We start from the raw sequence: 26346 nt of genomic DNA on the forward strand, positions 1-26346 counted from the left end.
AGTGTAGAGACGGCATGTCTTCCTTGTCACAAGATTTTGTGCAGAGTTTGTGGGGGTTTTGGAGCTGGTGGTGAAACAAACAATTCACACTCTAGGCAAGCAATTCTACTTGAACAAATTTTGATTAAAATAATTTAAAAAATACAGCAGGACAACAGGCTGGTAAGACCTTCCAAGTGTGACACTGAAAAAGGAGCTGCGATGTAGCCAATTATTGATGTTTATCCTGTTGCTGACTAGAAAGTTTGCTTTTTAACTTAGCTTAACACATTCTCACACAACCACTGTGATTTAAAAACAAGAATTTCTATGTGGATATACTTCAGATTGAATCTAATTTTTTTTTTCTCCAGCTGGCAACCCTTTGCCTTCAGCACCAGCAATACCTGACTGCTGTTCACCATACATGAACATCTGTAAAGAGCAACCAGGGACCTTTGTGTTGTCCAAGTCTGTTTTTAGCAGACCATCACAACTCCAGAACAGTGTCTAGTTAGTGCATCCGAGGGAGAACTATCCCTCACATTTGTATTTAAAACAACTCTGAAAAAGACATTTTGATTATAAACACTACTTTATTTTGATGTAACTAGGAACTGGCCAGACTAAGCTGTACTCCAGTGCTCTGCTCAGGCTTCCCTCCCAGTGCCCTTTTCCAGGGATAGCAAACTGCTTCAGTGCTTTAGTTTCAGTGGCTTATCCCAAGAGGGAAGATGGCTTTGAGAACTTGGGCAGTTTGAGCAGGAGACAGATTGGAATCCTAAATTCACTATCCAGTCTTCTGAGTTCAGCCGTTCCTGAGTGACACCAGTGCGACCCAGGGAGCACTTGCACTCGGGTGCGGCACAGGCCGAGCTGCACGCACCAAAGGCCCCTACGTGGTCAGGCCAGGCTTTAGGGTGTTCATAAACACGGGACTGGGCCAACTGCCCTGCTCAGCCATGCAGACCAGAGAAACGGGCCCAGTCTGAACAACTGCAAAACACAGCGATGGAAAACAAGAGGTCTTTCCGGAATCAGAGAATTGTTAGTGTTGGAAGGGGCTTCTGGAGATCATCTAGTCCAACCCCCCTGCCAGGCAGGGGCACCTAGAGCAGGTAACACAGAAATGTGTCCACGTGGGTTTCGAATGAATCCGGAGGGAAACTCCATGACCTCCCTGTTCAGCCTGTTCCATTAGCTTAGCTAACACAGCTGCTGCTAAAATCTGCACTGAGGGTCAGCTCATCTCCTAAAATGGCAGCACCCCGATGTCGGTGCAGAGGAGTGCACCGTCCCGTCCGCTGCCCTCCGGTACCCGGGCCGGGCCTCGCCAACCGCCGCGGCAACAAGGCGGACCCAGGGTCATTCCACACGGCAGGGCCGACGCCGCGAAGGCGGGGAGCTTTCCCCCGAGCCCGGCCGGGGTTCTGCGGAACGGCGGGGCCGGGCGCTGCCGCATCCCCTCAGGTGCGGCGGGAACAATGAGCGCCCCGCCACAGCGAGCCCCGGCGGCGCGCACAGATCCGCGCCGGGCGCGCTCCCCAAAGTAGTCCCTCTTTGTTCACTAGCGGCAAAGGCTGCGCTGCGCCAGTGTCCTTCCGCCGCGGCGGCCCCGCGCCCGCCCCCGGCGCGGCCGCGATCCCGCAGCCCGGGCCGCCGGTGCCGCAGCGCGGCGGGGAGCGCGGCCAGGGGCCCGCTCGGCGCGGGGAGCCCGAGGCCGCGGAGGGAGGGAGGGGGAGGGAGGGAGCTCCCTCCGAGCGGCCGCTGGCCGGCCGCTGTGAGGGGTCACTGGTGCTCCTCGCTGACCAAAACAAAGGGAGGGAGGCAGCGGGCCGGTCGGCGGGGCCGGGGGCTGCAGCGGTGAGGTGCCTTCAGCCTCGCGCCAGCTGTATTTTCATCTTCTCCTTTAAGGATATTGTCCGAATAGGCTGCGTTTGCTCGAGTGCGAAGAGAGCAGCACAAAGAGGTAGTGGTTTTCGTTGGTAACTTTGTGTTTGGGGCTTTTTTTTTTCTTTTTGTTTGTTTATTTGGGATTTTTTTGTGTGTGTGGCTTTTTTTTTTTAATTGGTTTGTTTGAAGTGCCTCACCTCTTAATTTCTGTCAGGCTTGACGATTTGAACGTACACAGCAGGTTTTTGCTCCACTTAAACGTGGTAACTGTTGCTGTTTGAAAGGACATATAGTAATGCATTTTCCTTTTTTTGGTATTGAATTCTGTGGAAAGAATGGGCTGATACCTCTTTTAGTGAAAGAGAACAATGTGGTTCCGTGCTGGATGCTCTGGACACTGATATTAGTGTTGAAATATGAGGGGTTGTCGTTCATCCATAAAGGATCAGGGTGTTATTAGAAGTAGAGGGCCTGCATAATTAACTGAAAGGCTCTGCCAGGAAAGCAGTGTAGCATTATGGTTGTTTCTGGAATTTGTCATAGGCCCAGCTTATCATAACTTTAAAAGGTCAAGCATAGCAATGGATAATGACATGGTTTTCTCCTGTCTTGGTGTAAGGGAACGTGATCAATGATATACACTCAAACTGCCAAAAGCGTGGGATAGTAACAAAAAACTTTCCTTCTTGTTTCTTTTTCTTTTGATCTGTAATCAGATTGGTAAAAATTGACCTGGTAATGTTTGTCCCTTTTTTTTGAGAGCTCAAATGGCATTTAATTTGAAAGCATTTGAGACTAAGAGAGGCAAAAATGTTTCATTTCTGTATTATTAGAATACAGGTTAATGAATTCATGGCTTTTCATTTAAAGGAGAATAAGAGAAAACAAAGATTGAGCATATGAAAGGAAATGCATAATGTAGTGAAAATGAGAAGAGTCTTTGCAAGGGCTACAAGCTGTGAAATGTGGATCTGTGCTGAGAGTATAATGCAGTAATGATTTCCACAGTTAACCCTTACTTTGTCAAATAAAGGTGTGTGGCTTCCCAACAACTTGCCTTTTCTGTTCTGGAAAGAATTTAAAATCAGATAGAGATGCTTCTCATATGACTTAATAAGGCTCATCAGCATGGTGTATGTATTTTTGTAATAGGTGAAAGACCTGTATTGATAGTTAGTATGAAGTTATGTTTGTCCTTCCCTGCACCAGGAGATCAGGTAAAATTTATGAGAAGAGCAGCTGTAACAAATAAGTTCCAGTTAATTTCCTAGTAGAGAGTGGACTTCAGTATTCCCTGGAGATGGATGTGAATTAATGGAGAGGCACTGAAGCATATTTTGTGCTCCTCATGTGAGTTGTGGAGAAGGAAGCTGGGAGATGTGACTAGCAGCCAGCATGGATCTTTGATTAGCTTGTGAACTGGCCTCGTGTTTTGCTGAGCGGCCACTGGCCTTGCTGCAGAGTTGGTTTCACCTTCTTCACAGGCCTTCCTTGCCGGAAATGGAGGGGAAGTGTGTCTGAGCAAAACACAACAGGAGAAGAATTATAAAACCACAGGTATGGCTGGAGAGATCTTGTCCATGGAGGAGTGAAATCAAGATGCTTAACTGTTTGAGAGAAGAAGAGCTCATGATTCCTGATGAGTGTGGACATACTTCGTTACCTAAATATCTTCAAGGATATCACTACTTTACTTATGTTTTAGATCTATTTGTTTTTTAAATTCTGTGGAATGCTTATTGAGGTTGCTGTTCTCGCAGAGTAACCTTAAAGCAAACTTATCATTATGGGATTTTGGTCAGTTCTGAAATCCCTTTTCTTCCCCACTTCTCCCAGAGCAAGGTAGCATGTTGTCTGTTGTTTCTTTCATTGCTGGGGCGCGTGCTCGCACTCCCTTAGGTCTGTTGGTGTACTGTGTACTGGATTTGGATAGTGTAGAAACCCAGAAGGCAGTTGCTGTATACACAGAGGTGCTGAGGCTACAATTAAGGGGAATTATGCTTGGAAAAGGTGTCTTGTGACCCAGCACCATTGTTTTATCCCTGTACCTTCATGTGCAAACAGATGATCAGCCCCAAACAAATGGCTCTTGCAGTACACGACTGCGCTTTCTTCCCTGTGCACTAAATATGTTATTCTGTAAAGATCTTTTAAATGCTAATCCTTTCACTATTTATATCAAAGAGATTTAAAACATTTCTAGTTATTTAAGGTTTCTTGAGGGAGAATGTGAGTGAAAATAAAATCACAAATGATTGTAGTATTATGAACATGGGAGTACGCTTATGCTGGTGAGCACCTCTTTTTAACAGTGTGCATCAGTGTTATTAAGGACAGTCGTATTTCACAGGATCAGAGAGCAAAACCAGTGTTCTGTCTAGATGCTAACAAGTCTTGTGTCACAAACAGTCACTTCTCCTCAGTCCACTGGCTGGACTTCTTTCTGACGTGCAACAGATTCATAGACATAACTGCTAATCAGATTAATAAGCTGTGGGGCCTCACTTGGTTTTTATTACCAGTTTTTTATTTCTTAGAAGCAAAATGTATTACTTTTGTCACTTAATGTGATGGATATATTTTTGAAAACATAGATCTATTTTAAAAACTCACAAATGACAAGATATTCTGTGATAACTAGAGAGTTCTTCCTAGGCAGAAGAACTCAGAAAATCCTAGCCAAAATATAAGGCCCTTTGAAAGAATTAAAACCCTCACCAAATCAAACCATCCTATTGGGATAGTAATGTCTCATGTGAAATCACGTTTGGTCATGATGGCTACTATAGGGTTGACTGGCTAAAGCTGAGAATAAGCAAGTTAGAATTTCTCATCTTACTGACAAGGAGTGGCTTATACTGAATAGTTATGCTGAAATCATTGGTAGGTCAAATTTGTTCTGCCTTAAATGATATTTTAACCTCTCTCCGTGGAGGTTTTTGCTGGAGTGCAAGTTGGAATAAACATGTGAACTTGACTCATGTAGGCCCATGGGACAGGCTGCTTTTAAGAGCACCAAGGAAACGATGTGATGTTCTTGTAGGGCTCTTCCTCACCATTACAGGTTGTGAAGAGCAGGGCTAATCCACAATGATTGGGGAATTGCATGTATTGCACCCATCTTGGGAAAGGGCTGTGTTCAACCCCAGGAGCCAAAGGCTGGCTAGCTTCACTTGGTCATTAGGGGAGTCATGAAGTCTTCCTGGAGGATGTTTCTGGATGCACGGAAAGGTGATGGCTGTGACAGTCCCCAGAGATATAAATCATGGCCTGAACAGCCTGACCACCTTCTGCATTAAAAATGGCAGAGTTTTTGAACATGAGGAGAACCTCATCCAGCCTCAGTTTCAGCAAGGCTGAAGGAAGAGATTGACCATGAAATTCAACAGATAAGAAAGCAAAGACCTGCATCTGAAGAAGGACTCCCAGGCTAAGATTAGCTGGGAGTCAATTTTGCAAGATTTTGTGGATCTGACAGAAAGCAGAATGGCAGCCACCACTGTGTCCTGTGAGCCAAGGCAAGTGGTATCCTGGGCTATAATAACAGAAGTAGAAGACAGAGGGGAAATGATTAATTCTATCTACACAAAAATTATTAGACAGCATCTCAGTAGAATGCTGTGTTTGGGTGCTACCACTGCAAGAGACATCAAACTAGAAAATTTGGTGTTGGGCCACCAGGACAGTCAGGGACTGCAGGACTTGCTCTGTGGGAGGAGGCTTGGGGAACCAGGTTCATTCAGCTTCAGGGAGACATAACTGCAGCCTTCCAGCTCCTATGAGAAAACTGGTGTGCTGCTGTTAGTGTCTTCACAGCAGTACCTGGCAGGAGGAGAAGAGGTTAGCTGCCTGCATTGGAATAAGAGAGATTCTGATGGGGGAGGGAACACCCCCTCTCCCTCGGGTGGCAGCTCAGCAGTGAAATGGGCACAGGGTGCTTGCCTGGCCACCTGCTTTGGCCTCATGGCTGATGCTATGCTGAGCAGGACTAGAGAATTCCTGAGAGCCTTTCTACCCTGAATTATTGTACTGTCCTAAACAACACTTAAAACTGAAGGTAGTTTTGATAATGTATTTCTCATCTCCCAATCATTACTCTCTGCTTTTCTAGACTGAAGGATGCCTGGCTTAGAGTCCCCTTGCCTTTCTTTGGTACAGTTGGCTTTTGATTGTACCAGTATGCAGAGTAGTGTAAAGATAAGGAGCTTCAAGTGAGTTTTGTAGATGTGTTGTGATATGGCACATTGGTAAAGCAATATTCATTTCAGTCTATGAAGTAGTGTAGCAGATAGACTGTAATCTGGATTTGTACTTGATCCTTTGCCTAATAAAAGTTAAAGTCTAATATAACAGCCTGTTTACATGTAATTGAAAAGTGACTGTTGCAATAACATTGGTATTATGAAAAGCAAAGTGATTTTTTTTCTTTTTTTCTTTTAAATAATTGAGTTAAATCAACCTGATCTGAGGTTTGGACCTGGGTTGGGGTGGAGGAAGCTAACCTAAGTTTAACTTGTCATCCTGTTAATTTTGGCTGTCTTCTTGGCCCAGCAGAATCTTTTTATTTGGGGGAAGAAAGTATGTTTGCCACAGTGAAAAGATAGTGGTTGGTATGGGATCCCCTAAATAGTGGGGAAGCTGAAAGGAAGAAATGTGGCCAGGATCCAACATTTCTCCAGCTGTTAATGTAGGTATGAGATCCAGGGCACAGGCAATGTTGGAAACATGTGGAGCTGGGTAAACAAGCTACAATTATTACACTCAGACAAGGTTAATTTCCCTTTTTTGCTGTCTTCTAGCTGTGAATGCTTGTTGTGTGCCTGGCTTGTTTAGTCACCAGATCTCTCTGTGAGGTACTTAAATTTATTTTAAATATCAGTCAGTGAATTTCTATTAAGGGAAAGAAAGCTGAATAGGAAGTTAATGGAGAAGCCAGCTTGTTATTGCAGAGCTGCTGGGAAGGGAGCAAGCTGCTGTATTGGATAAGCATGGGTGAAACTGCCGTGAGTTTTGTGTGTTCTGAGCCCTTGCTATACCTCCACTCCCCTCATTCCATCTGAATGTTAGCTCTCCTCTTTTAAGGAGAGAAGACTGCTGGTATTTTACAGCATCTTACAGCTTCTTCATAGTTCATTTTTCTCTAATAAAGGTAATAAAGGGCTAGTTTGCAACTTGAGACCAAAAAAAATTGCAATTAATCAGCAGTAACATCATACTTCCAGAGTCTGAAGAGATTATCTGTAGTTGTCGGAAGGTCTTTCATTATATTTCCTTTCCTGTGGGATACCACATTTCCAGTTTTGAGATAGATCCTAAACCTCTGTGGCTGTCTTAGTAGAATGTTGTGTGTGTGATTTCTATCTGAATTCTCTTCTGACAAATCTTTAAAGTAATCATCTCTTCACTGTGATTTGTATTTACTAGGAATAAATGAGCTATTTTCCCACTTTGATTTTTCTCAGTGGTTTAAAATTTTCTCTTAATGTTCTTTGGGCACTTTGTTGTTACAACTTAGCATTTTTAATGCTTCCAAAAACTATCTGTGCTTATAGGGTAGCTATCATCTGTTACTGTTGCAGCTTTTATGAATTTTTTTGCTGCAACATTTGCATTTATGCTGCAACATTTATGAATTGTGAGCTCTTCTCGAAAAGTTTCCTGAAATTGTATGGATTGTTAGTGAACCTGACTAGTTCAGAGTCATGCAGTCTGGCAGTTCCAGCTGAGGGAGTTTGTGTCCCAAGTTGCTTGTTTGCATTTATTCAGTTGTGCTTACAAACCGTTCTGTTAAACAGATCAGTGCACTGAGATGGCTGGGGAAAAAAACCAAAACAACCACTGGTCAAGGGAGTTTTTCTTAACAGAAGTTTTTTCATAGCAGTTTTTGAGACTGAAGGAGTACAGGAGTATGAATGATTTAAAGAACAAAACACTTGGAAACAAGAATGTGCAGTCTTTTTAATCCTCCAGGCTCTTCACATCTTTTCCCCCAGCTTTTCCATGTCTTCCTTCTGTAGGATAGCTGTAGAGGTACCAAATGAACACTAAAATCTTCTAACTGCTGATAGAGGTTTGTGAGTCAAAACTAACAAATCTAATTTTGATAAATACAATGCTAGGCATAGTAACTGCTTATGGTTCATAAATCAGACTGATTTAGGTAGTTGACTTTGGGAGGAAGTTTGCCATTCCTGTTACAATGACAATTAATCTCCTGCTTCTGCAATGTATTATAAACGAATTCATGAAGTAGATGAATAGAAGGTATCCATCTGCCTGTCTTGCTTGAGACTATCTGTGGCTATGGTCTAGACTCCAAGGTGAAAATCAGTGAGCATTTTCAGTAATTCATGGCATCAACTTCTCAAGAAAAGGTGAAAGTGCATTTCTATTTTCAAACGTATGTCAGTGTACAGACATGTTTTACTCACTGCCACCACTAGCTTCTGAAAGACTAATGGATAGATAAGTATTTTTTTGTTTCGTTTTTGCATTTTAAGTGCTAGAATAAAAATATAGCGCAACATATGTAACATTGAATAATAGATGTAAAGCCATACATACTGTATGACATACAGTGTAGCTTGGTTGTGGAAGTTTAATGAGATAATGTAGATCTTTATATTGTGCAAGATTTTTTGAACAACAGTGAATCTGATGGATATTGTACAATTATAAGTTCTTGGAGAGAAGTGTTTAAGATGGTGGGGAATTTGTTATTTCAAGGTTACTAATTTTGTTGGTAACTATATTATATGTTAGGAAGGTGCTATGAAGCTAACTGTAAGGAAGACTGGAAAGCAAGTTGCAGGAAAATGTGGAACTTCAACCTTCTTGCTTGTCAATTTTAAAATTCAGTTTGCATTTGAACTTCCAAAAAAGTTTTATTTTAATGGTAGTTGTGACTTTTTGGCATTCCACTACAACAGTTAGAGCCGTGATAAGCCAGGTGGGCAAGTTAGTAACATTTTATGCATGTGGCTTTTACACTGGTCTGCACTGCATTTCTTGTGCAGTGGTTCTGAAAGGTACTTTGGAGACACCTACTTTAAGTAACTTATGTCCTGTTCATTAAAGTCAACTTGTTAAAACAGTTGACTTCCTACTTAATCACAGTCAAAAACATTGAGGGAGTGTTTCCCTGGAGAGAAACTTCCCATCCATGTGGCAAGCAACTGTTAAGTTACTGTCAGCCTATTGTAATACTAACCCTATTTTCACTGTCTGAGATAAACCATGAACTGCCACAGCAGGAGCTGCTTCATGAGCTCTTTAGTTGTCACTTCAGCACTGCCATCACTCACAAAGAGAGCAGTGTGGACAATGGAGAAGTGTCTGGTTTATTGGCTCACATCTTTGCTGGGTATCAAGGTTCTCCAGGGTCTGAAGCTGCTATTGTGTATTTACGTTGTTGTATAAGTGAATGTATAGATTCACTCAAGTGTTTTGTGCCAGAAAATGATGCACTCTTTTTTTTGTTGTTGTGCTTCAGTGGTGTTGCGAGACAAACCTTTGCACTTAAAGTAATGCTTTTGAAGACTTTTTTTAAAAATAAAGCTCACAGTTGTGTTTAAAGTGACAATCTGTACTGTTTATGATAAATTAATTTGTCTTTTTGTGTATTTGGTACAAGATTTTTCACACATTTCTTCAAGTACTGGAAAAGAATAGTAAACATTCCTGCCTTGTAGCAGGAATAGCTACCTATTCCTAGGCTAGTCTAGCTAGGCTAACCTAGCTTTTTCTAGGGTCTTAAACCCCAGAAAAAATTTTAAAAGAAAATCTTTGAACTTCTGAGGGTAGTTCTGTCAAACCAGTTGTAAACCAGAAGTTAGTGCCAAGAAAACAAGAAGTGTCCTGGGCTGCCAGGCTTTTACTCTGTTATAGTAAACCTATTTTGAAGGCTGCATGTGTCCTGTCTCATTTATCAGAGGTTTGAGTAGAGCTGAGGAAAAGTAGCAGTAACTTGAATCCGTTTTTTTGTAAAAAGCAGCAGAATTAGTAAGATTCTTTATCTGGGAAATCTGGCTGAATGGTGGGTCTGAACATTGTTGCTTGCACCATGAAGAGAGAAGATGGAAAATGACAGTTTAATTTTCTGATGCAGTGATGAAGGATGTCAGATGAAGTGATAAGGTGTCAGCTGTGAAACAAGCCTAAGGATTTTTTTGTTCCTCTGGTCTTCCCTGGTCACCCATCTGAATATTTTGGTGTTTGGGATCAAGCAGGACTTAAATTGGTGACCCAGTTGTGCATGAGTATGCCAGAGGCCCTTTATAGCTGCTCTTTCTGTCATGTTGTTATTAAATGTCACATTGATTATAAATATGCTTAAAGCAGCTGATTTTCTTGTGCCTAACCTTCTTGGTTTAAACTGTTTAATCTGGTTAGTTTACTGCTTTTGTTGGTGCTTTGAGATAAATTCAAATGTTTCTGGTGCTGATAATGTACCTAAGATATCTTGAGTGAGGTGAAACTGCTCTTCAATTGACTGTATCCTATTTAATTCCCTGATCTCTGTGTTTGCATCCTAGTTACACATACATGTAGTTTCTAGAGAAAATACATTTGGATATACAAATGGTAATTATTACAGTCTCAAATTCTGAGTATTACTTATGAAATTCTTCCTTGGGCACTCTGTGGTACTGTTTCATAATTTTCTCTATTTTACTGCTTTAATTGAAGTGTAGTGTTTGACAGCTAGTCTGACATAAAAGCATATCCACACTTACCTATGGATAGACTATATGTTGTTGAATATATGAGGAAAAATGCTTCTTGGTACAAATAACTTACAATTTTGGATTTTATGTATGAAGAAAGGTTGCAAGATCTGTTGTTTTTCCTTCCTTATTTTCCACCCTTACTCTAAAAGAGAGGAAAATTTATTTTACATAAGAAATTCAACACATAGAAATTCTTCCTGTGCTGGGAAGCTCTACAGCTATGCTTAGTGGCATTGCATGATTCTGTGTTGGGGGTACCTCAGTGTTTACCTTGAGCCAGCATAATGCTCAAGCTGTATTCTCCCAACCAAGGTAGTGCAGTTAGAATTGGCTTGGGATCTTTTTAGCTTCCTCGGAATTTTAGAAAACTGGCAGTAATTTAACTTTTGCATAAGTAATCCTGTATCAAATGTTTTTTGTGTTTTTCAATGCTTCTGGTGATTTTATGAAGAGTCTCTGAGCTGGGAAGTTTGTGCATCCCCATCCTCATTTACATTAGTTGATTTCCTAGAACACGTCTCTTTTATAAACTTGTACCTTTCAGATTTTGTCCACTTTCCTAGTAGCAGAAGCACCGCTACTAAAGGTGTGTCAAGTTAGCAAAGACAAGCAGGTGTTTTGCTACCTGGAGTTGGTCGTGTTGGTGTTTCCAGGCACTGTTCCTCTAACCCAGCTGTGGTTACCTCTTCTCTTCTCTTCCCTTAGAGACTCCGCGGCGGTGGGAAATTCACTGGTCCATAAGCGGTCTCCTTTGCGTCGCAGCCATAAGAGCTCAGCATCTCTGGCCAAGCTGTCGGTGCATGATGGACAGAAAGCCAAAAAGCCACTTTGTAAATTTGAGGAAGGTCAGGATGTCCTAGCTAGATGGTCAGATGGCTTGTTTTATCTTGGAACTATCAAAAAGGTAATCACATTTTTTAACTTCACTGGAGTCTTAAAAGTGTCGCATAGTGTTGGAAATTGCAGTATTGTTGTCTCACTTATGTAGTATTAAATATGTCCTTCTCTTTGGTGCTCTTACTCATGGCTTCCACTGTATTTTTGTCTTTCAGATAAACAAACTGAAACAGAACTGCTTCGTTATATTTGAAGACAGTTCCAAATCCTGGGTTCTCTGGAAGGACATACAAACAGGCAAGAACTCCATGAAGTAGTCATTGTTTGGTATCCTATTTGTTTAGATTACTGTTGGCTGTTAAAAAAGATTATTATATTGTTTTATTCTAAAGAGTAATATAATTTAATGTGAACCAGGAATAAAAATTAAATAAGAAAAAAATATTTTCAAGCAACTGTCATTGAAGTTACTGTTTCGTTTTGGGCTTTTGTTTGTTTTCACCTGTGTGAGGCGGAGAAGTCTTCTAAAAAGAATCCCATTTGAGTTTGTTTGGGTGGGGGTGGATTATGTTCTCTGCCTTAACAAAAAATTCCAGGCCCTAATTTACACCAGGTTTGTATTCTTTACACTGTTTTCAGTTGAAATTACATAATATGGAAAGAAACAAAAGTTGGTGACTCTTATGTTTGAACAGGGTTTTGACACTTAAAATGAGTGCCATAACTGTTGCACACAAGAAACCATTTCAGGTTTTGGAGTATTCATGTGATATAAAGAAATGTGTAGTTATCAAGTGAGGCACCTATTGTATAATACCTTTTTGGTTTTCAGACATTTTGATAGCAGTTAATGTTTTTATTGCTTAATGCTAATGAAGCATGGATGATAGTTTATTCTGAAAATCAGTTAGAATTTTCTCATTGTACAAACACAATGGAAATCTGCTCTGGCTCTTGTTGATTCTTGATGTTTAAGCTAAACACTGTCTACTTAAAGGAAAAGCTTTGTATTTGTAATAGCAAAAAATCAACTGCTTTATTTCTTTAAGCTTGTAAAAAATGCTGTTCTGCTTCTGTATAGTTTATAATCTCTGATTAATTTATCCTAACTATCAAAATTTAATAAATGAGTATGAGAATTTCAAGTTGATGATCCCTATGGGTCCCTTCCAACTCAGCTAGTATTTATTTTTAAGTATTTTTAGCCTAAATTTGCATTCTTTATTCAGTTACTGGATTTTTATTGTTGATGTTGAGGAACCATGGACTGCATAGTTGGTAGCAATGTAAAGCCTATAAATATCTGATAGCTTATCATAAGTGATACAAATATTTATAGCACAGTCTGTACAAAATGTCTGAATATGTTCTATTAAGAAGTTGGTCACTGTAACAATCTGTTTCTACAATGCATGCATCTGGAAGTGAAATTATGAAGAAGGCTATTCATGTGGTAACTGTGTTTCAACTGCAGATATAATCTGAAAAAATCACAATCTCATCTTTGTCTAGGAGCCACTGAGAGTGGGGAAATGGTCTGTACAATATGTCAGGAAGAGTATTCAGAAGCTCCAAATGAAATGGTTATATGTGATAAATGTGGGCAAGGTAACTAGTTTTTTTTTTCTATTTACTGCATTTTAAAAGATGTTTTGATTTGTTTCACAAAGGAGGATATTTGCCCGGCTATGACTGACTGCTCAACTGATCTTAAATTTTGTAGCCCTTAGTGGCTATTAACAGCTCAGTGAAAGATGATAATCCATGTTAAAGTGACTAACACCTATTCTGTAAGTCAAGATTATTTTTTTCTACTAAGAAAATTTAAAAGACCATTTTGAACGTGTTACCAATCTTTTTGTTCAGGTTTTTGATACTTAATGATGGATAATGCCTTCTAGTTTAATTAAGTTATGTGCTTTTGCCAACATAGTTAATTCTGTGGAAGCTTTTGTCATTTTAATAACAGTTTGGCTGATCATTTTTCATCCAGGTTACCATCAGCTGTGTCACACACCAAATATTGATTCCAGCGTGATTGATTCAGATGATAAATGGCTCTGTCGACAGTGTGTGTTTGCAACAACAACAAAGGTGTGTTTCCAGAAAAAACAAGTGATTATACTTCATATTGCATGCATCTTTGTTTTTGCAATTGAAACAATAAAAATGATTTTCAGTGATTTTTTTTTATCCTTGATTTGAACTTAAATTTTGTATGTTGAGAAGTAATGCTATTTTTAGAAATTGACAATGTTATACTTTTAAACAAACATGCTAATATTAAAGCATAAATACACCTGAAAATATTTGACTTGAAAGTTATGAAAACTTTTCTACAATCAAATGAGAAGCTTTGAAAGTTTCGAAAATACATGACTGGTTTTTGTAAACTAATGTATCTGTTTTGGCCCAGAGAGGTGGTGCGCTTAAGAAAGGACCAAATGCCAAAGCACTGCAAGTCATGAAACAAACGTTACCATATAATGCAACAGACCTTGAGTGGGATGCAGGTCATAAAACCAATGTGCAGCAGTGTTACTGCTATTGTGGAGGGCCTGGAGAGTAAGTAAATGGATAATATGTAAGAACTTTTCTCTACTGCAGCTACAAACTTAGACTCTTTTCTTCTAGGCTTCCTTGTGCACTTGTTAGTTTTTGTTTCTGTTGTGTGTACATATCAGAAACTGGATGCAAAGTGGGATTTTGAATTCTCCATATACTTTTTAAGTGTCACACAGTGGGAAGTATATTAATTTCTTTTCCTCTCCCATAAAATATTTTGGTTTGTTTTAATTTTGTCATGTGACCATCACAGATCATCACAGTACATTCTGTAATGAGCAAGAAATTTTTTTTGAGTTGCTACTGTTGATGTATTGAGTTTAGATGAAGTTGTTTGTTGATGATCTTGCAGTTCTAGGCAGAATTTCTGATGTTAACTCAACTCTGTCATAAGTCACAGAAATAAGTGTACCTGGGATTTAGTTTATTAAATTTTGTTGAAATAGAGAGCTCTCTGATTCTACCATAATGTCATATCCTGGTTTTCAGTGACTAGCAGGGGAAAGATTTTTTTTTTTCCCCTCTTAAGGCATTACAGAGTCCTCTGCTGGTTCTTTTTTGCAAGAAAGTCAACAGGACTTCTTAAGCAGCTAGAGATGAGTACTCTGGTGTCTGCATGAATGAGTGAAAGAATAAGATGGCATTGTAGATTTGAGGTCAAGGCAAGTAAAGAGTCCCACAAAAAACCAAAGTTTTGGAGGGTATAGATGCAGGACAGAGCTGTGGTTTGAGACTTGAACAAGCATGGCTGCCAGTTTTGCATGGTTCCTTTTCTCAAGGGAGAAGCTGAAAAAGGAAAAGGTGTAAACTATGAGGTTTCTTTTGAAGATTCAAGTAGTTGGATCTCCAAAACAAATGTTTGTGACTTAATGCAGTTGTGTTGTGCTTTAGAAAGTAACAAGGAAGCTAAATCTAATATGTCAGAAGGAGCTTATATGGAGTTCCTGAATTCTTACTGAGAATTAAAAGGTGGATGTCATAGTAAATGAAATAGGGTTTTTTTTCTTAATTTAATAATTTAATTAATTATTTTACTAGGCTGTCTTTTATTAGTCCTCTGTCTTTCCTAGTAATTTATTATGGAACTAAGTGTTACTGAAATATCCATAAAGATGACTGTTTTATAAACTGTGCAAATCATTTGAGTCAAAAGATTCCTTCCTATTTAATTTAAATATAATGAAGAAACAATTTTCAGTAACTTTTTAAACACATCTTGTGTCTCTTTCTGTTGTTGAAGCTGGTATCTAAAGATGTTGCAGTGCTGCAAATGTAAACAGTGGTTTCATGAGGCTTGTGTGCAGTGCCTCCAAAAGCCAATGCTTTTTGGTGACAGGTAAGAAAATTAAGCTGTATTTTGTTGGTTGCATTTATTTAAAAAGTGAGGGAAGTCTCACATATGAGCTTTTATTAGGGCATCCATAACACAACAGTATTTTTCCAAAAGCGTTTTGAATAGAAGTTTATGCACAAGACAGCCTGTGTTTGGGTGCCAGGAAAATGCAGTTCTTCATCTCATTTGAACAGGATGCAGTGATGGGTGGGAGAGGTGACCAACGATAGTTGGATTGCAGCTCTTACTGCCTTTACTTTGTGTGGAAATGCTTTATAAAATAGGTGCAACTCTACATCTTCTGTTAATGTGTAAGGAGTTAGGAAAAAAAACCAAAAGAGGTCTGTGCTTTTATTTTAAGAGGAACTTGGAGCACTTGCAGCAGATGAAAGAGGAAAACTGGAGAAGAGAATCGGAGAGCATTTCATTAATTATTTATTATAATTTTATGTGGGAATTTATCTGGAATGTTTGTATAAAGGAACTGAGTTAGGACCCAGGAATGTATGGATCCTTAAAATGCATGTTTACACTGGTGCACAGGTTTTTTGCATTTAAGAGAGAGTGCTGGGGGCATTACAGAGCATCTTAACTGATACAGTCACAGGTTGAGGGACTTTCTCAGGCAGAATGAAACAGTGGTGCAGGATGAAATCAAAGAAGTACCTTGTGTCTGGCCCAGTAGGTATCAGCACAGATTATAGAAGTTGCTAAAGTAAGATAAAGAATAAAGGGACTCTCAAATACTATATGGCTGTATTTCTAGTTTGCTTAACTTTCATTTTTTTCATGATCAGGGTTTTAAAACCCTGTGTGTATGGACACCCACCACCCAGACACGTGTACCTACACATATGTATGTATTTTTAGGTTTTATACGTTCATTTGCTCAGTTTGCAGTTCTGGACCAGAATACCTCAAACGTTTACCCTTGAGATGGTAAGTATGAATTTTAAGAAAGGGTGAGTTGAATATATGCTCTGCTTTTCCTTTTGGTGTTCTGATTCTTCTTGCTAAAAAGGAAATCATCTTGTTAGCTTGAGCTGTTTCCCGAGTCATTTGTGCTGTGTGTATGATCAGGGATAAATTTCTTTGAAAGATGGTCTTTAAGGGTAGAGATATATGGTGATTGCATGCTCTTGGGATTCAATCCTGGGATCATTCAGTGCAGTAACAAGCGACTACTCATTTGTTGTATATGTGAAGATTGAGATATCTAAGTTAAGTGCTTTTTGCAGGTTTGTATTCCTGCTGTGTTATCTGAGTCAAACATAGTGAGTACCAGAGCACATATCCTGATATATTTTATAATAGTTTCCTTGAATAGACTTAATGGAACGAGTCTGTAATAGAAATTAGAGCCTGTTTAGTGGATATATACCTAGTGCTAACAAATACATGGTGGAAATTACCGTGTTAAATGTTAATACACCAAAATAGTGGCATGAATTCAGAACCGATACATTCAGGTGTGAATTCAGACTTGCTTACATATCCCATGGTCCAGACCAGTTTTGGAGTTAAAAAATCATGAGAATGAGATGAGGCAGAAATGAAAGTGAGATGCAAAACAGAAGGAATCACTTGAAGAGAAATTACAGGAGGCTTCATAGTGTTGTCTGGATTGAGTGTTTTAAGTTGGGCTTTGTGTTCTTCCACCTGTGTAATGCTAATATATTTTCTAATAAATTGTTTCAAAGGAAAGCAATTGGAAGAAAAATACTTGTTTTCTCTGGTTTTTTTATTCAAATATTCTAGGGTAGATATAGCACATCTATGCCTTTACAACCTAAGTGTTATTCATAAAAAGAAATATTTTGATTCGGAGCTTGAACTTATGGCCTACATTAATGAAAACTGGGATAGATTGCATCCTGGTGAGGTAAGTAAGTAGAATACCCTTTCTTGTTTCTAAATCATAGTGCATACATATGTCCTGAAAGTTGACAAACTGTGAACTGTTTTACTCTGGATGTTAAATCCTTTAGCACCTTAAAATCTGGTAATCCCAAGTAAGGAAATGACTTTTTGTTTCCTTGCAGAAATAGAATGCTTTTTAAGTGGTACATATTTTTCTAAACTGTACAATTTCTTCAAGTTGTCTATGCAGCTAATTACTTGCCTGGTGACTTCCCGTTACTTAGCTGTTTATTCAGTTGCATATCTACATTCCCTTTTAGTTTCATAATGCTTTTATTACTTTGATATTTTCATGTGTTCTGACCTGAAAAATCTAAATGTAGAATTGAGGGCAGAGTATATTGCATATGAAGACCACAGTCATTGTCTCTAACACACTATTAATGTATTAAATATTGTACTCAAAGATTTCTTCTTTCCTGATTCTTACAGTTTGCATGCAGTTTGTTTTTGATCCTTTTGCAGTCAGATTCAGTTACTTGTCAAGACATTTTTATTTTGATTCATTACTATACTAGTTATTTTCCCAACTATTTGATTACTGAGCAGTTATCCTAGCAGTAAAGGAAATCCATTTACTCAAGTAGACTGACTTCATATTTAACTAAGATGACCAGTGTTGATCTTTGTTTCTGCATATGAGGTTAGATGCAAAAATTGGTGACTGAAGTTCCAAGTGGCATAGTGCTAATAGAGTAAATACTCTTTTTTGTGCATGAAAATTGTTTAGGACTTTGAAGGTTTTTTAAATACATGGCATATAATGGGTTGACATTTTCTGTCAGTACATTCTACTTTTATACTTCAGTAAATTCATACAACTGTACTCCATTTCTTAGCACTCACAATTTGAGAACCAAGTGTATGTTCTTGGTTTAAATATGTAACTGTTTTTCATAAATAATGGAAACCAGTCTAAACATATGTATTTTAAACTGCCTGTGTCAGTAGTTTGACAGAAAGTTAAGCAAACATTAAAGCATGACTAAAAATTAGAGTCATGAATACATGTCTCGTTTACTTTGACATCTTTTACCTAAGTAATATAAAATCAATAAGCCTGTCATATCAAGACTTGAGCTTTGAATTAAAAAAAAGGCTAGGCAAAATGTAATTCTTACACCATTTTTTCAATAGAACAAATTTTTTAGCTATCTTACTGTACAGCTTAACAAGTATGTAATCTGTATTTAATTTTGCATTTTGTTTTTCTTAGTGTTGAGGGAAATGTAGAAAATTGTTTGTTCATTTAATATTATATTCAACATAATGTCATGTCGACTGGCTGGTCAGAGCAGTGAATGAGAAGGGTGAAGCTGTCATTGACTTGGAGCACATAAGCCATTTTGAAGAAGTTGAAAGGTTTCATTCCTCTCTGTGCTCTTCCCCTTTCTGCTTCCAGTCCATCCATGCTCAGTCTGAAAAACATGTAACAAAGGGGGAGGAAGGAAAGGGCAGATCCAAAATAAGTAAACTCACTTCTTTTATTTGTATTTTCAATTCTTTAATATTTCTACACCTTCAAGTGAACTATTGATTTGAAGTCTGAATACTACATTTTCAAAGGGCTAGATTTTGAACAAATTCATACAAGCTGTATTGAGGAAATTTAAATACCTTATTCTGAACAGATTTTAAATGTCTTTCATGAAGTTGGCAAAAATTGGTTTGAAAAATCTGATTAACTTCAGTTAATTAGGGAAATGAGGGAAACAGAAATTAGGCACAGAAATAATTGACATGTACAATGTAATGATTTAGGGGTTTTGTTATCTCCTTAAATTGCCACTGTTAAAAATGACATTTTAGTTTCCTTCTCTACCTGTTTATACTTGAGTAAGAGGAAAAGGGTTTTAGCTGTAGGTAAGATAGTAGTAAATAGTGGAGAACTCGTAAGCAAGTAATTTTTAACATGTTGTTATTTAGAAAGCAGTAAATATGTGGCAATTTTCTGTAGTTTAGTGTTGCAAGACCTCTAGATAGCAATGGATTGTACAGAATGCATATGGTCTAGATGGAAAACAAGTTGTTACTTTCTTTGGCTAAAACCTCTTGAACACCTCCATTAGTTTGGGTAGTCAGACAAACTGTCATTTGTTAAAAGTTGGGGTTTATAAGTATATTTATTCACTTGTTTTTAGCTATTAGCTCATTGAATTCTTTGCCTGTTTCTCTCTGTCTTGTTTGGTGAGAATTGTGTTCTTTAGAAATTATCTGATCCTGAGTTTTTTGTTGGGTTTCTCTGAGCTCCAAATGTTGTACAGTCTTGTCTTTAGTATTCATATTAATAGTGAAGCTTATAAACTGCTGTCAGCTGTAATTAGAGATAAATTTACAAATTCGGGCATGGCAACTGGAAATAATGGTAGTTCTGCTGGAATTGAAAAGTAGATAGAGCAATATAAATGTAAACAATCTAATTTTACATTCTGGTACTTAAATGTTGTGTCCATGTGATAGTCACCACCACACTTGTTATGCTTTTCTCTAATAATTTATGCAATTTTTCAGAGAGATAATTTCATGTTTTGAGAGCTTGATAGGGACTAGTTACTTCAGGCTTTGGTGAAAGGAGGGAGGTTAGACTGGGTCTTAGCTAAAGGGTCATGAAAATAGATCTACTGGTTTGGGATTTCCTAAATTCTAATAATTTTTCTGGGTGTTTTCCTTTCTTTTTTGTATCAAGTTGAGTAGTATTAGAAAAATAAGAATTTGGTCCTGTGGCAGGATTTTGCCATAATTATCGTAAATAATTAGCTTCTTTTGTCTATATAGTTATCCTGTTTGCAATCTCAATTAATTTAGGAGTACATATGGAAGGGTTTTTTTAGGAGTCTTGGGAGGTTGTTGAGATCTTGGGAGTCTTGTTAGGGCAATCTGGTGTTATGTTCCCTCATTATACTAAATGTTTTTGAGATATTCTTGTACTTCTTAAAAGTGAAACTCATTCTATGTCCTGGTCTTGATCCTGGCATTAATTCTGTGGCTATAAATCACAAAATGTATGGAATTATGGTTAATATGCACAGCTAATATTTCATTAATGTACTTCACATTCAAATCTATCGTTACAATGACTAAGAGGAACTGGAATCTTTCTATTACTAAAGAATTTGAGAGGTTAAATGATTTCTTAATACTTTACAGCTGGCAGACACACCAAAATCTGAAAGATATGAGCATGTCCTGGAGGCATTAAATGATTATAAGACTATGTAAGTTTTACTGGTACTTTTTGTTTTAAATGTTGTTTGCCTATTTAATCTCACTTAGGTTACAGTCTTCAGTGATAATCGCTCTGGCTGTAGATAGCATTTTAAGTTTTAAATAGTGTTTTTATTTCAAATTATAACATTACATAGCTATTTAGATTGTGACCCAGACCAAGAGAAAGAATTGTTTTAGCTTCCATCCTCTTTCCACTTCACATTCTGTTTTTGAGAAGGAGAATTGCGATGGGGTAAAGAGGGGAATAAAGTAGTATTTCAGTGAATATTCTCTTTGCATCATTTTGCTTTGCATGTACCCTGCTATTTCGAAAATTGCCTTTCCTGGCATCAGAATTTCAACAGTTAATTTAACATTATCTAGGTTTATGTCTGGAAAAGAAATAAAGAAAAAGAAGCATTTGTTTGGCTTGAGAATTCGAGTTCCTCCTGTGCCGCCGAATGCTGCTTTAAAGGCTGATAAAGAACCAGAAGGAACGTCACATGAATTCAAAATTAAAGGCAGAAAGTCATCTAAACCGATCCCTGATGTGAGGTAAAATAACCCAGTCATTCTAGCTGTGTTGTGGTTAATTTGGGCTACTTTGGGTATTTTTTGGTGCCAACAAAAAAGGCCTTTTCTTTGTAGAATGTTTTTTTAAAAAATTAATTGTAAAGGCAGATTATTTGTGAGGACGAGGTCTTAGAACAAATGTAGTTAACTTTCTATTCAGATTCTTCTAAAAAATCAACATGAAATTTGGGAGTAAGAATAATAGAAAAGATCCCAACTTTGCTGTCATTTGGGAAACAAAACCTTTGCCTTACTGGATCTCTTAAGCAATAATCTAACTGGAATTCTCAATAGGAAGTATGTTGTGAAATAGTAACTTGTATTGGTAAGTGTGCCATGTTTTTCACCAAGAGTGGTCATATGAATAAATGATATTTAACACTTGTTCATTCCTCTTCAACATTTGGGAATCAGTAATGTCCCTAGAAATACATTGAATCTGTTATGTTACTGTAAAGACAAAACCATGTAGCTTTGTACCTGCAAATTTTGATTTGCCAGAATCACCTCATTTAATACAATGTTTTAGAAATAAACATCTAATTGTAGATTCATTGCCAAAGGAAAACGTGTATTCAATGAAAACTATCATCAGTAATACAGAATAAAATACAAATTTTCTTCTAGGGAATTAAGTAATGGTATAGAAAGAAAGGGGAAAAAAAAATCAGTAGGTCGTCCACCTGGTCCCTATACAAGAAAAATGATTCACAAAACTCCAGAGTCATCTCCTCTGGTAAGGATATTTCTTCCCCCTTCCTCCCTTCCTTCTAACTGCATCATAAATGTTGAAGAAAAACATAACAAGTTAATATGAATTTATATTCCCCCCCTTGCTCTCAAATGAAATAAAGAAAAAATTTAAGTTGAAGTACCTTTTTTTTTTTTTTCCTCCCTTAGGATAATGAACCAGTTCCAGTGATAGAGAACCCAGCCTTGGAATTACCCTGCACTGTTGGGTAAATTAAAAAAAATTCCTCCCATCAAACATTGTAACATCATGTAATTTATCTGTTTGCTTCTGAAATGTCAGCTCAGTTTTTAATGTAAGATTATTTTTTTTCATGGCAAATGTTATCTTGCAAAACAGGAAATCTGATGGAACTGCACATTCATCCAATACCTCAGATGTGGAATCCACAGGTGCTGCCAGTATGAAAGAAACTACCTCATCTAACATTTCCAGACATTATAGGTAACTACTCAGTTACTCTATCTGCTCTAAAGATCAAGACTTGCAGTGTATTAATGTTAATAAAATTTTCTCAGAGTAGTTCTATAAATAGCATGGGGAAATACAATGAAATAGGATGAGTGAAAATTTGTCTTGAATAGTTCTGTTTACAACTCAGGGAGTGAGGATTTTCTGGTGCTCACCAACCATTGTTTTTGATGTAAAATATGTGGCTAAGTGACATTTACTGAAAAGAATTAAACTGTGTAAACATTTGCTATGCTTAGTTTTCTACTAGCAGTCACAAAAGATCTGATGTACTCAATTAATTTTAGCAGCTTTTGTTTTTGTAGGTTTGTGTGTTCACGTTATAAAATACTAAGTATGCTGTGATTTTCTACAGTCAATAGAGCATGAAAAAAATCTGGCACAGAGTTTATAAATAAATTATTAACTACAGTCACCCTTCCTGCAAGCAAAAACTTTTCCCTCTCTCAAGTTCAGCAAATAGAAATTTCTCTTTTACTGACGTACGTGGATTTTACTGTTTTGTCTCCCCTTTCTGGTTCATGCTATTGAGTGCTTTCATGAGTCATTTTTGTGTGCATTATTGATATAGTCAGCTTTCAAAATCTCATGTTTAATTTAGAGTTCTGAAATTGTTACCAACTGTGTCATACTTACAGTTACGTATCTGTAGGCAATAAGTATTTTTTGAGTGAAAACCAACAAAAATGATTACATGACTGGCATGGAAATAACTGATGATACAGCACACATGTTGAATTCCCTTGGAGTTAATGCTGTGGGGTTTTATTTTCAATAGTTTATCTGACTCGAGAAAAAGGACTCGTACAGGAAGAACTTGGCCTGCTGCAATACCACATTTGAGGAGGAGAGGCCGCTTTCCGCGAAAAGCACTCCAGACTCAAAATTCAGAAATTGTAAAAGATGATGACAGCAAGGAAGATTACCAGTATGATGAACTCAATACAGAGATACTTAACAACTTAGCAGATCAGGAGTTACAGCTCAATCATCTGAAGAACTCCATCACTAGTTATTTTGGTGCAGCAGGTAGAATAGCTTGCGGGGAAAAATACCGTGTGTTGGCTCGTCGGGTGACACTTGATGGAAAGGTGCAGTATCTTGTGGAGTGGGAAGGAGCAACTGCATCCTGACTGTAGGACTGAACATTATGTTCACTGCACTGTCATCTGTAAGTACAGTTCATAATGCAGAGCCACGAGAGAAATAGTCTTTAAATGAGTTCTAAAAAGAAAAACAAAAAACAAAACAAAACCAGTTTAGCCTTAACATGTAATTGTTATCATTACAGCTCTTGTGATAAAGACTTATCTTTTTAAATTCTGATCTGAGACTTAAATTTTTTAATCTGAACATTGTTAGATTGTTTTAGGTTGGGATATTTTGGGTTACGATTGCTTAAAAATGTGCATGGTGTTTAAAAAAAGATGACATTTTCTAGAGAACATTCCATGGATACAGTTATTGTGATTTAGAGAAAATATTATGTAGATAGCACAAATATTTGAAAAATCTTGGTTTGTTTTCTTACCCAAATGTTTGCAGAAATGTATTTCTATTTCAATACTTTCTAGATTTCATAAGTGCAGTGTATATAATACCTACTGAAGACTGTAAAATACTGAAGTTTTCTTTCAAACAAAGTGTAAAAAAAAAAAAAAAGAAAAAAATATATTGAGCCTGTAAATTGCTCTGTGACCAGACTTCATTGTCTTCTTAATATATTCTGTGTGTGTGCGTGTGCGGTGTGTGGGTATATACAGAGGTGTATATGCACACACAGACCTGGGCGTGTACATAGATGTGTGATTGTGACCTATGCAATACAAATTATGGGATCGGTCAGCTTCTGAGAATACATCCCATAATTCTTTTTTCAGGAATAGTTGCCAGTATTTACACAGCAGCATTTCTTCTCAGGCTTATTGGGTGCTGTTGCTTTTTATGTACTAAGGAAAGGTGTCCAACCAGTGCAGCGTGTTCTGGCAGTGGGTGCAGTCATTGATGTTCATGTGCTCTACATTCCATTTTCCATTTGAATTAACTGCTAAAAAATAATGCAGGATTGAAGATTTTTAAATTAATTCTATTGGAAATAACAATTTGAAAGCTCTTGTGGCACTCTGATTGTAAATTTCATGTCCCAGTTATAAAGTAAGTTGACAGGAGTCATGCAGGATTTCTACATACCTGTAGAACAGTCATATTTTGATAAATGTAGTATGAATTAAGTGTGTTATTGCACAGGGTCAACAAATGTTGCCATTTGAAGTAACGTTACTGATTTTATTACAACATTACCTCTTTTGTGTTTATAAAATGTACCAAGTTTAAATTGGTAAGATTATTTTACTTGTTTAAAAAAAAAATCAAAAAGTCTCTTGACAGTATTAGATGTTTTTTCTTTGTCTGCTACTTTTGAGGGGGTTTTAGCCAAAGAGTAAACAGAAGAATATTTTTACTTTGGTGGTTATTCACTGTACTGTATAAGGTTAGTTTTCTTACATGCTTACAGTTTGCCACCAAAATAAAATTATGTAACATTAGCAAATGACAGAGTGGTTTAAAGTGTACTACTTGAGTGAGTACTTATTTATTCCATTATGTGGTTATTTGACTTTTTCTGCTCATCTTGAACATCTTGAAAAGGTGACTTTTTTGCTGAATATTTTTTTTTGTCACCTTATAGCCAAAGGAAGCAGAGAAAGCTTTTTATCGGCTTGTGGCTGGCTGGGTTATATTAGCTTTATAAAAATGCTAATTAAAGACTCCCACTTCTGTTTACCTTCACTAAAATGTGTGGGTTTTTTCTCACACCCTCAGCTATTAATTTAATGTTGCCTTGCCTATAGCTGCAATATTTTGATAACACAGCAACTTCATGTTAATTTTTGAATGTTTATATCTTGAGATAATGCAAAATGTAAAGCCTTTGTAACCTTACTCACACCATCTGTATTTGTCTTTGTTTCACTTTATCCAAGTCCTTTAATTCTAACTGAACACCAGCAGTATTTTTCATAAAGATTCATTGGAATGTACTAGGGGACTTAAGTTGGGGAGGTGTGGGGAGAAAATACTTGTCAAACTTCAGCTGTCCATAGACCTAACTATTGTGAATGTTTTCATTTTATTATGGTGGTTGACTTAACTCTGATGTTCAGTTTGTATTTTTGGAATTGCTTTTCTCTTAGAATTAAAAGACCAACATTAAATGTGTGTATTTTTGAGAGAGAAGAATGAGTTTTGATTCTGTACTCTTGTGAAGCACATACTTGGTGGCATCCTCCCATCCATCATTTCCCAGTCTCTAGCTTTCCTGTTCCTGTCCTGGAGACACTTGCCCTGCACATAGACACTAACTGGTGTTCCAGCTGTGGTTGAGGGATGCTTTGTTACAAGGTGTCATGTACTGGAAAATGCTGCAATAGTGCTGCTGAAGATAGAGCTAGAGTAGTAATTAAAGCACACCTACAAATGCCTTTCTCATTTTATGTGAATTTCATTGTATGTAGTAGTGGTGTGTCTAAAGGAAAAAGACAAATGTTGTTGTATGTAATGATTTCATTTTGGTATAACTCGATCATTGTATGTACGCATGTGTGTAAATATATGTAATTCAACTTTGTTGTGGTCACTGATTTAGAACCATTTCTCTGTGTATATTTAATATTTTTCCATTATGTTTTATTTGTATTACAGTAGTATTTAGATAGGAGATGTCTCTCGTGACAGTTCTAAAAAGATAGGTATCGCATGAACAAGACAGCAAAGAAATAATGGCACAATACTGGTCAGAATTGTAAGATATGCATCATAGCAAACTATTTGTCAAATCATTGTTCTCAATACAACTTCAACAGGAATTTTGAATAAAACTATGGTTTTTCTATGCATAATGCATTTTGAGTGAGATTACGAAGGAAGTTTGAAAAATCTCTAAGGATGATATATGAAATAAAGATCAATATTTCAATTTAACATGAAGAAAAATACAATCAAAAAGGTCTTTAAAGGTGAAGACAAGCACTTTATTGTCTAGGGGGTGGGGAGATAATTTAATAAACAGAAAAATGGTTTGTCTTTGG

At 37.4% G+C, this 26346-nt stretch overlaps 1 protein-coding gene across 2 annotated transcripts; it reads left to right on the forward strand.

The window, feature by feature from the left end:
• Nucleotides 1-1827: 1827 nt before the first annotated feature.
• On the forward strand, nt 1828-26154 carry MTF2 (metal response element binding transcription factor 2). Of its 2 annotated transcripts, none has more exons than XM_039727159.1 (15): nt 1828-1948; nt 11307-11505; nt 11654-11735; nt 12951-13046; nt 13432-13532; nt 13855-14003; nt 15244-15339; nt 16207-16275; nt 17095-17218; nt 20404-20471; nt 20848-21018; nt 21664-21772; nt 21937-21995; nt 22127-22231; nt 23037-26154. In XM_039727159.1, the coding sequence occupies exons 4-15, from the start codon at nt 12971-12973 to the stop codon at nt 23389-23391; spliced, it is 1482 nt and encodes a 493-aa protein (XP_039583093.1). In that variant the 5' UTR covers nt 1828-1948; nt 11307-11505; nt 11654-11735; nt 12951-12970; the 3' UTR covers nt 23392-26154. The 2 variants fall into 2 exon arrangements, with proteins under 2 accessions (XP_039583093.1, XP_039583094.1); XM_039727160.1 differs by lacking the exon at nt 1828-1948 and adding an exon at nt 3398-3429.
• Nucleotides 26155-26346: the final 192 nt, after the last annotated feature.

Source organism: Passer montanus, unplaced genomic scaffold (genome assembly GCF_014805655.1).
Source record: "Passer montanus isolate IOZ18808 unplaced genomic scaffold, ASM1480565v1 scaffold60, whole genome shotgun sequence".
Taxonomy (NCBI): domain Eukaryota; kingdom Metazoa; phylum Chordata; class Aves; order Passeriformes; family Passeridae; genus Passer; species Passer montanus.